General features: G+C 35.6%; 1 protein-coding gene across 11 annotated transcripts in view; it reads right to left on the minus strand.

Moving 5' to 3' along the window:
• Positions 1–13816, minus strand: part of CDKAL1 (CDKAL1 threonylcarbamoyladenosine tRNA methylthiotransferase) — a 566460-nt gene that overhangs the window by 511289 nt on the left and 41355 nt on the right. Inside the window, exon 2 of one of the 11 annotated variants that reach the window (XM_039866453.1) lies at positions 13674–13786. The exons of the other annotated variants lie outside the window; for them this stretch is intronic. Within the exon in view, the coding sequence (XP_039722387.1) occupies positions 13674–13773 (100 nt within the window). The 5' untranslated portion in view covers positions 13774–13786. The remainder of the gene's footprint in view (positions 1–13673; positions 13787–13816) is intronic. 11 annotated transcript variants of the gene reach the window in all.

Here is a 13816-nt window from a genome sequence, read left to right on the forward strand (position 1 = left end):
TCTCTTTGATTCCATAATATAATAGTAACCCAATTTCCTTGTGGTTATCAGGATCAATCACCCCAGCAAGTACATTAGCCTCTTTTTTTTCTTTTGGGAGGTGGGGGCTGTTGGTTCAGTGGCATAAGGACTCCAATACAGCCAAGTGGCAGCCTCATCTTCCAATTCAATTTAGCCACTGTTGTGATCCCTAGTGGAAACATTCTCCCACTGAGGACCAAGATCTCCAAAACAGCAGAGCGCAGTATCCCCAGGTCAGGCAGCAAAAGTTCTGCAAGTGGGTTATTGGATATAATAGTGAGAAGAGCCACTCTCGCTTCCAGGTGGGTAATTAGATACAATACTGAGAGAAACCACGTTCAACTCTTGATTCCCAGAGTCATGAATTCTGACTATGAGACAGAAATATCTAATTCAAAGTATATACTGCATCCTGTAAAACAGAACCCCACCCTTCCACAGTATTATCTCTCAAATGGTACTCTAATGGAGTATTCTAAGCCATTCCACCTTTCAACTAGGACAGCCACTTTAATGTAATGGGGTATGTTGCAAGGCCAGTTAATTCCAAGGGCATGAGCCGATTCTACACCTTCTTTGTTGTGAAATGAATTCCTAGATCAGAAACAATGCAATACAGAATGCCATGACAGTTGATAAAAGTATTCTGTGAATCCACAATTGGTGGTTCTGACAGAAGCATTATGGGTAAAGAAAGTAAATTCACATGCAGAATATGTGGCTACTCCAGTGAGGATAAATCTTTGCCCTCTCCATGATGGAACAGACCCAATGTAATCAACCACTCGCAGAAGGCTGGCTGGCTCCCTTGGAGGACTGTGCTGTTGGCAGATTAGGCACTCAGTAACAACATTAGCCAGGTCAACTGCGTCAAGGGAAAGTCCATATTGTTGAAAGATGAACCCTCCAGCCCTGTCAACATGGTCACTTTTTCACAGGCCCTTTAAGCAAACTCTAGGATAGCTGGCGAAAGAGTCTGACTGACATCCACAGAGCACACTGTTTTGTCCACTCATTACAAAGACTTTGTAGTAGATGCCCTTTGGTGGACATTCACAAGGGACGCAACCTTTATAGTCCGTGGATATTTAAAGTGGTCCATCGCACAGCTCTTTATGGACTTCCTTGTCTTCAGATCCTGTTCCTTCCAAGTCCCTGACCATCCAGACAAAACATTAACAACTGCCCATTAATCAATGGAAATCTTTATCTCTGGTTATCTCCCACTCCAAACATAGTTGAGTTCTGTCCACTGATAGGGTTTTCCTTCACCATTGTTATTCATGGTCAGTCTTTAATGTAGTTATCTGTTTTTGAGAGGTACCAGCATATCATGTAGACACATTTGTAAACCAGGCTGAAGTTTTTTTCCTCTTGCTCAACTGTCCATAAGGAACTACCAGGAGGCCATGGCCATGGATTAAAGGAGAGGAAGCAATGAAACAGAAGTTGGCATCAAAGGCATCTGAGCCACCTGCTCATATAACCTATTTATACCTTCCAGACCTGATCAAGTTCAGTCTCTTAAACTACATATACCATTTCCATTTGATAACAGATTGCTGCTGTTTGTTCCCAATCTATGGCTAAATGGGTCAGACAACACGCAATTTAAGATGGGAAGCTTAGGCCACATGGTCACCTGATAGCTCATGAATAGGTAGTCTCTAGCAAGCCAAGTGCTGTTTCTCAAAAGAAGAATTATTACCTGCAGAAGAGAGCATAGATTTGCCCCCAAAATCCTTGATATCTGCACTGTGCTTCTCTTATTGGTGCTTACCAGAGGCAAATACGGAGCAAAAAGGAAAAGGTAGAAGGAAAAAAAATTATAGACTACAATCTTCTCTCACAATATCCTCTTTGTTTCCAACCACAGTGGGAGCAAGGATATGCCATTCCCTAAATCTACACCTCTCTGAGATTTAATCACTACAAGAGGACTACAGACCCAATTAAAAAAGAGACAGGGAGAAAAGATTACCATTGAGTTTTTCTTCCTTGCCTTGAGAAACTGGATGTGACTATTTTTTTCCGATTAGAAAAGAATACAATAAATATGGTTAAAAGGAATTAGAGGTCAAGAATAAGAAGAATAAAGTGCTTCACTGCTCTAAATCCAGCCTGGGTAATTGATATCCCAGGGCAATAAAAGAATAAGCAGGTGAAGCTGCTGAATCTATCAGTAATACCTCTGAGGAATCATGGAGAAAGAAGGAAATATGAAAAGACAAGAGGTAGGCAAGTATTCTAATTTTCAAGCTAAGGTAAATTAGGTAACTTGTTCATTTGCCATCAATCCTCAAAAGGTTGTAATTATACCTTTTTTTTTTTTTTTTTTTGCTCTAGGTTCACTGTTTTTATTTACATAACCACCTTTCTCCTAGACAAGCGATATTAACAAAACATAAGGCAAAAACACCTTGTTATACCATTTTAAAGATGGTTTAAAACCACTTCAGAAAGAAATCACTCACCAGTGTGGAAAAGCCTGAAATCCTGAGGAACAAATACTAGCAAGCTGACTTCATTCCTTCCTTTCTAAGGGCTGGTAAACCTTCCTGAATGAACTCCCAACACATGAAGGTGTCTACCTTCTTGCAAGCTACAGTATGATCCAATTAGCTAACTTTCATATTATAATTGAAAAGAAAAAAAATTAAAAGTCCAGTGGTCACTGGATGTTAGAGCTAGAAGGGGCTTTGGATTTGATCAAAGGCTTTCCCTTGCGTGCTGTTGACACATAATGGAAAGCAGAATGAAATACGATAGTTCAAATCTATGCTCCCACACTCAGCAGGTAGATATCTTTAGCAAGTTACTTCATCTCTTTAAGACTTGGCTTTTGCATCCACAAAACAGTATAATAATGCTACCTACTTTATAAACCTCCTTTGAAGATTACATGCATGTACATGAAAAGCCCTCAGTGTTACATTAATGCTCAGTGTTACATTAGCTACTATTATTAACTATCAGCAGCCCTGGTCTTGAGCAGAACTGTGAAATAAACTTTTTCATTATGTCTTTCTACTTCACTTCTCTACCATACCTTATCATCTGTTAACCCAATAATAATTCTGTATAACCAATAAACATGGAAGAAGAATAGTGCAGAAAAGGTGCTGGACTGAATAAATAAAATCCGAATTCAAGCCTACCACTAACTAGTTCAATAACTTGGCACAAGTCCCCCATTCTCTATGGGCCCCAGTTTTCTTAGCTGTAAGACATGTTTGAATTAAATGCTGGCATGAGTCCTTTCTTCCACTATAATTATACAATGAAATAACCACACATTAATTATTTTAAGTTTTAAGTATACCTATGCTAGATGCTCCCAGACTTTTGCTTATATCACCATCATCTTCACCCCCATCAACTACCAGCTCACTACCAGAAGAGAGGCTTTGGGAGTGCTAATCTTCTCTAAGTACAAATTTAAATCAATTCTTAGGTTTTTTTCTTCCATTCATTAAACTCGAAACTTTAATCACCATTTAACATTCTCCCCCAAAAAAACTTTTAAAACTTAATAAAAATTTGTTATCTTCAAATATTAATTTATCTAAAAGAAAAAATAAGAATCATTATAATCTTTATTAGATGGACCTCAAATAGTGCTATCCCCAAGTGATCAATGACATTGGCTTAACCTACATTAACTAAAAATTAAACAAGTTGGCACAATTTGCATTTAATTATGTGTTTCTGTTCTTTCTCAGAGGTCTGAGTCTTTTATAATCATGTACAAAGCATTCATCAATAACACTGATTTGCTCGGTAATCTGACCTAAGTGTGGGCCAAAGAGAGAGCAAAGCAGGAAAAAGACTAAAGATTTAGCAATGCCATCCATAGGAAATGCCAGTTCCCTCAGGGGATCTGGGATCAATCTAAGAACATGACTGTTTATCATTCAACACATCACAGAAGTTGGGATGAAAAACATGCCAAGTTTCAAAGAAGCATGTCTCACTTTATACAGTATGACACACATCCTAATCTAATATTGTATATAAAGTGAATTTTACAAATCTAATACTTTAAATACACTAAGGGTGCTTGCTAGCCAGAAATAATTTATAAATACTGTTACAATTTATAAATATCATTATGTTACATATATTACATACACAGAGGTTTTTTGTATTTCATTAGATTTGCTCAAGGCAACCAAAACTTTATAAATAAAAGCAAATATCTTGAGTATTATTTAATTACCATCTTATTAAAAATTTATTTTCAAAGGCGTAAAGACTACTGAAGATAAAAGGAAAAAAATTTAATAGAAATTTTATTATCTAAGGACTGAGGTTTGTTCAGTCATCTCAGAAGTGGTATCATCCCGGGGTCCTACAAAGAATAATGACTTCAGTGAAAATGATAGAATCAAACGGTTCAAATACAGAAGGCTGAATAGTGGCATACCATCCTTACCAATATATTTACAGTAAGTTTAACCACAGATAGAGAAAGGTAAAATAAGAGGTGTGATTTCCCTGTGCCTTTGCAAATCTGAGGCAATCCCTATTCTAAGAAGTAATCAACCTTTGTAAATAGCCAGGAACTTCATCTGAAAAGGTGATTTATATCAGCTCACTGCTCCCACTAAACCATTACACATGCATACATCCACACAATATTTAATAAAAAGAATCACCTTCTCCAAACAAGAAAATACCAGATGATTGAGAAGTTGTCAGTTAATGCCATAAATAAAGCAAGAGCCAACATAAAGTGAATAAAATTAGTATAATTTCCCCCTCTTGAATGACCTGCCTACCAAGAATGAGATTCTTATGGAGAGGATTTGATAATGCACAGTTGCTAGGACTTGAAACATGCTATCTACCATTTCCAGTATGAAAAGGCAAACTATCAGACATGTTCTGATATTCTGACATGATACCACAGCTAATTTCTAGAAAAGATTATCAGTATATAGAATGTGCTCAGTTTTTCATAACAGTCGCATATGCTACATAAAGAGTTAACATTTTCCTCCCTATACACACCTCAAGCTATCAAGAAGATCAATTTTATGCAAATTTTCATCAACTGTAAATGGAGTTGGGTTAATAATCATAGATCTAGATTCAATATGCAAATTAGACTTAAATACCTAAGACAGAGTTATCCTGAGAATGTTGCCTGTCACAGCACCTTTTTATTTGGCACACACTATAATCTTCCATATGCACAGCATTTGAACTCTTAACAATATACAAAGCTACATGAGCCATGTCATTATGCAAATTTTATCAAAAACTGCTTTGAGAAACACAAATAAAAAATACAGGTGGTAATGTTTGTATAAAGCACCCAGTGTTTGCATAAGTGAATAAGTTTGCATAGGATGGGTCAAACAGAAACAGTTCCAGAAAGAGTAGGTATCCTCCAGGAACTTTCTATTCTGAACAGGGAGCAAACATGTACACTCAACCAGAACTAATGGGGCAGGAGGGGGACACATAATTGAATGAACTGATTTCCAAGTATAAAAATACTGACTTTGTTCTTTCCAAGTTACTATCTAACATCTAACATTTATTATCTTATATCTCTGGATTTCTACTTTTTAAAATGTGAGAGGGGGGAGAAAAAGATATGTATTTCTATTTGTTTGCATTTTTATAAACTATGGAAGGATACGCAAGTACCTAATAATTTTTTTTTTAATCTGGAAAGAATATGAGAACTGAGCAAATAAGAAATTCAGATAGAAACAAATTTTTGCCTATAAATCTTTTTATATTTTAGGTATTTTAAATCATGTAAAGACATAACCCATTCTAAAGATTAATAAAAATGTAAATAAAATGTGACAATACACTACAGTCGCAGAAGATACTTTTTAATTAACTGCAGAAGTTAGAGATAGAATTTTAACATTCAAACAGACTGCAATTAAATTTAAGTAGACTAAAAAGCATTAAAGATATTTTACAATTATAATTTTATAATAAAAAAACTCAGTAACTTCTTTTGTTATATAAAAACTCCCAGAGAATAAAAGCAGAAATGCCAATGTTTAAGTATATGAAAATATAAATGTCTCCAGTCATCTTCCTGAGGCAGAACTCCTACAGCATGTAGTACATCTATTTTAATTACCTTTAGTCTCCGTGCTAAAAACTAATTAATTATTAAGAGTTGGTAAAATTAGCTATTTGAAATGTTTAATTTGATTCTAGTTTCATATGTATATTTAAATGAACACAACAGACATTTCTCAGTACATTCTCTTACAAACCTCAGTAAGCTGAGGTTTCAGTTTAGAAGCAATTTTGCCTTCTGGGGGAAAAGAAAATCAGTGTGTGACATTAGCAAAGCAAATTTTGATACAAAACTGGCCCACACCACAGCCCTCCCTAGATTCCAAAAGAATTCAATGTTTTTTGTAACTAAAACCATTACAAATAGAAGAATTTAAGGCAATGCAACTTCATCTTTCTAACAGTGCCTCTAAAACTTTGAATCCTTTATGCCTTTTCAGGTTTTTGTGGCCCCCATGCGATCACTCTAAAATAAAAGGACTGCACTACTGTGCCTGCGCTGTAACAATGCACATAGATATTAATGAACAGAAGAGAGGGAATAATAGACAGGAGGTAAAGGAGGGAGAAAAAGTTGGCTCAGCGCTCACATCCATTTTTAACACTCAGTAGTGGAACCTTAATGATCCCCTCCATATTTCTCTCACAGCCTGCAGTTAAGAGACATTTATTTCAATTGTGTCTAAAGCCCTGAATTCCAAAGGAGTTCCTTCTTTTAGAAACTCTCTTTATATTCATTTAGCAGCATACAGATAAATATTACAATAGATTAAGGAAAAGGGATGGGTATGGGTATCAAGCGGGAAATTCAGGAGGAAAAAACACACAAAAACTACAACTACTATTAAAAAGTTATGGTGCCCCTCTTCTACCCAAAGTAGGTAATTTACATTTCCCATCTCCAATCCTCACAACAACTTCATTAGGTCCAACATAATACAGTCTTCATTTTAAAGATGAAAAATCAGATTTAAAATAAAGCAGACTGAGAGAGTCCCATAACTATAAATGGCAAAGTAAGAATTCAAACATAGACCTATTTGTTATTATTAATAAGAATAGTAATATAATAGTAGTAGCAGCTGCCAACTACTATTGTATCATTTCTTCTCAATACACTTCTATGCACTTCTAAATGTCTTAAGTATTTTTAATTTACTTATTACTCATAGCAACCATATGGAATAGGTATTATTATTCCATTTTACCAATGAGAAAACTTACTTAAGGTCACACAGCAAGTAAGAAAATGGCTCTTGTACTTAAGGCAGCCTAGTGCCATCACACACATTCTTACCTGCTTTCTTTCTATACTACCTCAATGCTGCCTAAAATAAAGAAATGCAATTCTACAGTCAGTGAACTGCATTTTTAATATTTCATCTAAATAAGAGAAAAACTACCAATAAAATAATTAAGAAGGTATTTTGCATGGTATATTCTTTTTCTGAAATTCGATCTCACTAATGTGAATTAGGAAGCACGCCACTTTCCTAAAGAACTGAGAGGCAAGTAATGAATAATTTTTCTAATCAAACAGAAGCACTACAGGATCCTGGGATGTTCCATGAGAATATTCTCCCAAAGGAAACTTGAGAAACAATAATTATTAATTACAAAATTAAAGAAACAAAAACTCTGCTTACAAAGTTAAGCCTTTCAATTTCATTTTAGGCTTTCAGTAAGAGTATCAATTACAACTAAGATCAAATAGGAAGCAGTCTGAAACTACTCCTACTTAGATCCTGTGTGTGTGTGTGAGATATTAAGTATAAAGGAGAAAACATAAGCAAACCCATTGCTGAAGTAAAAGCCTAACATAAATATGCAAGATATTATGACACATATATTTTAATGGCTCTGATAAATGCTATCTAGCCCGAACTCATATGAATCTGATCACAAAATGCAAATCTGATCACAAAAAGTAAATTTCTCAGTGTAGCAGAGTAGATATACACAGAGACAAAAAGACCAATAGTATTTTCACGCAGGGCTACCTAAAAGAAAAAATAATAAGATATCTTCTTTTTGTAGTGAAATTTTTTAATATTATTGCCTAGACCAAGACTTTGAGTCTTGTAAAACCACACACACAAAAAAAAATCCTACATTTTAAGATTTCAAATTTTTAATTTTATAAAACTTAAGTATAGAATCCTATAAAACAAAAATGAATAGTAGCTAACCTAGACTCAAGCCATCTTAATTAATCTGAGCTTTCTGGTCTAGTTAAGGAAAATAACAGTTCATTCTTAGGACTATAATATCTACAACAGAAGCAGCAATAAAATGTAAAATAGATGAAAATATTTTAAAAAGAGGTCTCTTTCCATCCCAAGCTATCTTAGTAAAGAAGTAGAGTTTGAAAACAATAAACAAAGCTCAATCAAAGTATAGTTTTACTAATTTTGCCTCCAAACTTTTGAAAGACTGCCAAGGAGACCTAAGCGAGAAGGGAAAAAAATTTTTTTTTAATATAAAACCCACCACAGAGCCACTGAAAGTAGCAGTGCTAGAGGGAAAAACTAAAATAGAAAGAAAACTTCAAAGAGATTCTGTAATCGAAGATGCCTTACTCTTGACTGCCTCATCTCAGAGATTAAAGAAGATTTTTAAAGCTGTTCCATGGACATAGAGATCAAACATTTACAAATGTTTATAATTTTACAAGTCCTAAATTCAAAGGTGGGCTCAAAGAAACAAGAGTAACATAGGCAGCTAGAAGGAAAGATGAATTTTCTTGGGTGAGGGGAAGATGCAGAAGGAAGCTTTGAAGAATATATCTGGGCTGTAGAAAAGAAAGAGGATTTTTGAAAAGCCCATTCATCGCCCAGAATACCTAAATGAACCACAAAATGCTATGAAAGGGGAACTAAGGCACAGCCTCAATCTATTATTGGGTTTTAACAAGCATTAAATTCATCAACTATTCACATAGTATTGGTCTGTAGCAGTCCGAGATTATCATATAAACCAAGTTAATGCTTCTTTTTTAAAATGAAAATCTCAACATATAAGATTTGTAATTTTTGAAGGTTTATAGACAATTAATGACTTTTATTATCTCAGTTTCCTACAGAACTCCCATTCCATAATGAGAAAAAGAGAAAGGTAGAAAAAAAATTTTGATCCCAACAATTTGATCAACGGCAGCTTAGAGCATATCAACTGCTAGAAGGAATGATCATATAGGTGCTGATGGACTCAAATAGATATTTCTCAATATATTTTTTACACAGCAATCTCTTAAGCATTAAATAATAAAATATACTATTTAAAATGCTAACAGAAATAGAGCTGAGTTTGAACTTTTCACTACTTTATTTCCAATCAGTGGATACTACAATATTATCATATACACTAAATTCTATGAAGGAAGTGAAAGCATCTTAATCTTATTCATCTTTGTATCACCAGGGCCCAGGACAGTGCCCACCACACAACAGAACTCATATACTTGTTTGTTGCCCAAACGTCACAATTACTTAAAACAAAGTAAAACTAAAAGATAAATTAGATCATTAGATTTTAATCTCTCTACTAAAATTAAACGAATTTCTATTCATTCTTTAAGGCTTAATTCAAACTTCATTGTCTCTATGAAGCTTTCTCAAGTCCTAAAGCTGAAGTCATTACTAGTTTCCTCTATAAGAAATCGTCATTCATATGCCAATAAGAGTATATCACCTTGACCCCAATTACTATTCATTAATTAAACATTTATTTAGTGCCTGCTACAGGCTGGCAACTATTCTAGGCTCTGGATGACAGAACAGTATCACCATATGAGACGCCTGCTCTCAAAGAACTTAACATTCTAGTGGGGAAGAAACAGATCATGAGCAAATTAATACATCAGGCAGTGATCATTATTCAAAGGACATAAAGGTTTAAAGACAGTGTGAGGAAAGGATGCTATTTTATATAGGGTATTCAGAGAAGGACTCTCAGATAAGATAACATTTGAGCAAACACCTGAAATATGGGAACACAACAAGTGTATACCTGGAAGAAGAACTTTTCAGGCAGAGAGTAAAGCTACTGTGAGCACATGCTTGGTTTCTTCAAAGAACAGCAAGAAAATTAGAGTAACGGTAGTAGGAGATGAAGTTGGAGAAGAGGGGTTCAGCTTATCTAATCCTCACAAGTCATGATAAAAATTCTTGCTCTCAATGTGGCTATTTACATAAAAATTAACATAAATAAAATTTAAAATTCTGTTTCTCAGTTGCACTAACCATATTTCAAGTCCTTCTCAGCCACGTACGGCCAATGGCTGTCATATTAGACAGTGCAAAACAGAACATTTCTATCATTGCAAAAAGTTCTACTGGACAGCACTGTGAAATGTGAGCAGAAGACTGAGATAATCTGGTTTAGGTATTCGAATAATCTCTGACTTCTATATGGAAAAAAAGCTTGTGGGTTTGGGGGGAAGCAGAGAGATAAATCAGGCTACTATTAGGATTTAGACAAGATGATGCTGGCTTAGGCCAAGGTAATGGCCTAAGCAGAAATGATAAAAATGGTAGGAATCTGGGTATGTTTTAAAAGTAGAGCCAGGATTTGCAGTTAGATTCAATGTGGGATGTGGAAATGAGTAGTTATCCTTGATTCCAAAATTTTGGGGCCAAGCAACAAAAAAAATGCAGATTCCTTTTACTGAGAAAGGAAGACCATGGAGGAGCAGATTTGTGAGGGAGACTAGAAATGTCAGACATGTTAAATAGACATGTCTACTAAAGATCCAAATTCAAATGATATGTAGGCATAGAGTCCAGGGTTTGAATGAGATTAGATTTGGAAAAATATATTTGGGAAGTATCAATATATAGAGAGTACTTAAAAGCTGTGAAGCTCTGTAAAATTCCAAATGCGTGAGTACAGGTGGAGAAGTAAAACAAAGAAGTGCCTTGGGGGCACTCCAACACTTAAACAGAACAATGAGGAACCAGCAAAGATGACAGCAAGAAGAGTCGGTAAAATGGGGAAAAAAATAACTAAGAGGGAGTGGTGTATGCAGGGGTTCCCAGTCTCTGGGCAGCAGACTGCTTTGGGTCCACAGCCTGTTAGTTACCAGGCCTCACAGCAGGAGGTGAGGGGCCAGTGTGCAAGTGAAGCTTCATCTGTATTTGCAGCCGCTCCCCAGTGCTAGCATCACCACCTCAGCTCCACCTCAGTTCATCAAGCATTAGCTTCTCACAGGAGCATCACCAGTCCCTAATACCAAAAAGGTTGGGGGCTGCTGGTGTATAGGAAGCCGAGTGAAAGTATTTCAAGAAGGAAAGAGTGATCAGTATGTCAAATGTTAACAGATAAAGACTATAAACAATCAGACGTGACCGTTGCATTTGGCCATACAGAGGTTACTGGTGAGTAAGACAAGAGTATTTTTAGTAAAGGTGCCAGATTGGAGTAAATTGGAGACAGAAGAGGAAGCAGCAGGTATAAACAACTGCTTACAAGGAGTTTTGCTACAAAAAGAAGAATGAAATGGAATAGCTGGTGAGGAATATGGTGTCAAGGAAGGAGATTATTTAAGATGGGATATATCACAACATGACTGATGATAGGAGTGATCCAGTAAAGGGGGAAAATAATCTAACAAATAAAGGAGAAAACTGCAGGAGGAATATCCTCGAGCAGGGGAGATGGGTTGAGTGCAAAAGTGATAAAGTTGGCCTCAGATGGGAGCATGGACCATTCATGGAGTGCAATGAAGGGATCACAGAACATGTACAGGAAGTAAATTCATGCAGGTAGGTAGATTTGGTATTGGGGATTCATAGATATTCTCTTTTGATGGTTCTAAATGGCTATATGCTTTATTAGACTGACAGCTTTTCAGAGGAATGAGCTGTTTTAGTCATCTTTATATTCCTAGCACCAGCAAGCTAGCACGTATTAAATTATTCAAGAGTTCTATTGAACGAATACATTTTTAGAACTACCTAAGTTTCAGCCTTAACTTGTACAAGACTTACCAGTTTCAGCCTTACTTGTACAAGACTTACCAGTCAGTTCTGCACTATGAACATTCAACATTTCACAGGAGAAAAGGAGTCACAGCTATCATCACCCACAGGCCACCCCACCTCCTTCCCCATGGTGCTGTTGTACTCAGATCGGGGTGGGAGGATTGTGTCCAGCCTGCATGTGTAGGAAGTACTTTCTTCCTATTGGGTTAAAATCCCCAAATGGCAACTATCCATTTTTATTTTGACCGACCCCCTAGGACACTAGTCTGTTTATTCTTTCTTCTAATATAACTGAGTCCCTTTGCCTTTAAGCATACTACAGAGTGCCTTCTCCACTTAAAGCAAACCCCACTCTTGCGTGGTATTTCCCTCCTAGCCTCCCAGACTGACAGACGCTACAGACTCTGGATTAGAAAAAGCCTTTAGAAACTGTACAGATTCTTAAAATAAGAATGAGATTGGAAACTAAATATATAAAATGCAATTCAAGTCCCTGAGCCCCTAAGAGTAAGGATATTGAAAACAAATCAAACATGAAATATGAGCAGTAATATCAGAAGAAAAAAAAAGGAAACCTGCAGAATACTGCCAACATTACCAATGTTCATTAAAGAGACAAATTCATACCCTCTAATCTGGATACATCTGGGCTGTTTCCTATACTTACTCTCCTAGCTTAAAGTAGTATTTTTAATAAAATAAATTTAGGCTTATTAAATCTGTTAAAACTAGATAAAGATTTAAAAAAATTTTAGTCTCTCAAAAAATTTTGTTAGTAAAAATTGTTGAGAGGAATCATTCTCTGCAAGAAACGTGCTGAAACTAATTAGATGGGGAGCTTTTACTAACAAAAGTGTCTGATTAGATAAGATAATGCAAGATAATCTATTATATCTATTGTAACAATACCATTCACACCACTATAGCTAAGACTCTTAGCATTTCCATTATAAAAACCTGTTTTTCAACTCTACCACCTGCCATCCATTAAAAAAAAAAAAAAAAAAAAAAAACTGTTCTCCCAGAACATTCAAGTCAAGTGTTGATCCTGGAAACATTCTACCACAACTACTAAATGTTTTGTTCTTCAGATAATCATGCAAGTATTTTAAGAGTGTACTATGTCTTTTCACACTGCACAGGTCCGATTTCAAATATTAAAGTTTTAATCTGCAAGCAAAGAGCACAGAAACATTCATTCCAGAAATACATCAATATGTACTGGAGGTCAATTTCATAGAATCTTAACCATTAGAACACTCTCACACCCAAAATATGAGTTACAGATATTTATGAAACTGAATACATCAATCATGATAAATGTCCTTCATTTAACTAAAGGAGGAAAAAATCAAACAAGGTAATATCAAACAGAGAAATGTGAAAATGAACAAACAGGTAAAAAAAAAAACTAAATTCATGACAAGGAAAAGCAGTATGCAATGGTGACAGTATGGCAAGAAAAAACTGGGCTAAAATACAACCTATCCACTCTCTCCAAGAGGTATTAACTAGCTACTAACAAATGCCTAAATGTAAGGGACAGTTTATTTTTCCCAAAAAAATATCCCTCAGAAAAGAGGGAATTGTTTTGTATTTCTAATAAAGTCTTATTACCCGGAGTTCCTACTCCCTCCATTTCCTTATTGTGACAGAGAATGACTTGGAGAAGACACTCTCCTGAGCAACAGGATCTCTGATAGCCTAGAGAAGTCATCTGAATCAATCACCTGAAATAAGCAAAAATGGCTGCAATGAGA

This window comes from Pteropus medius, unplaced genomic scaffold (genome assembly GCF_902729225.1).
Source record: "Pteropus medius unplaced genomic scaffold, Ma_sr-lr_union100, whole genome shotgun sequence".
Lineage (NCBI taxonomy): Eukaryota > Metazoa > Chordata > Mammalia > Chiroptera > Pteropodidae > Pteropus > Pteropus medius.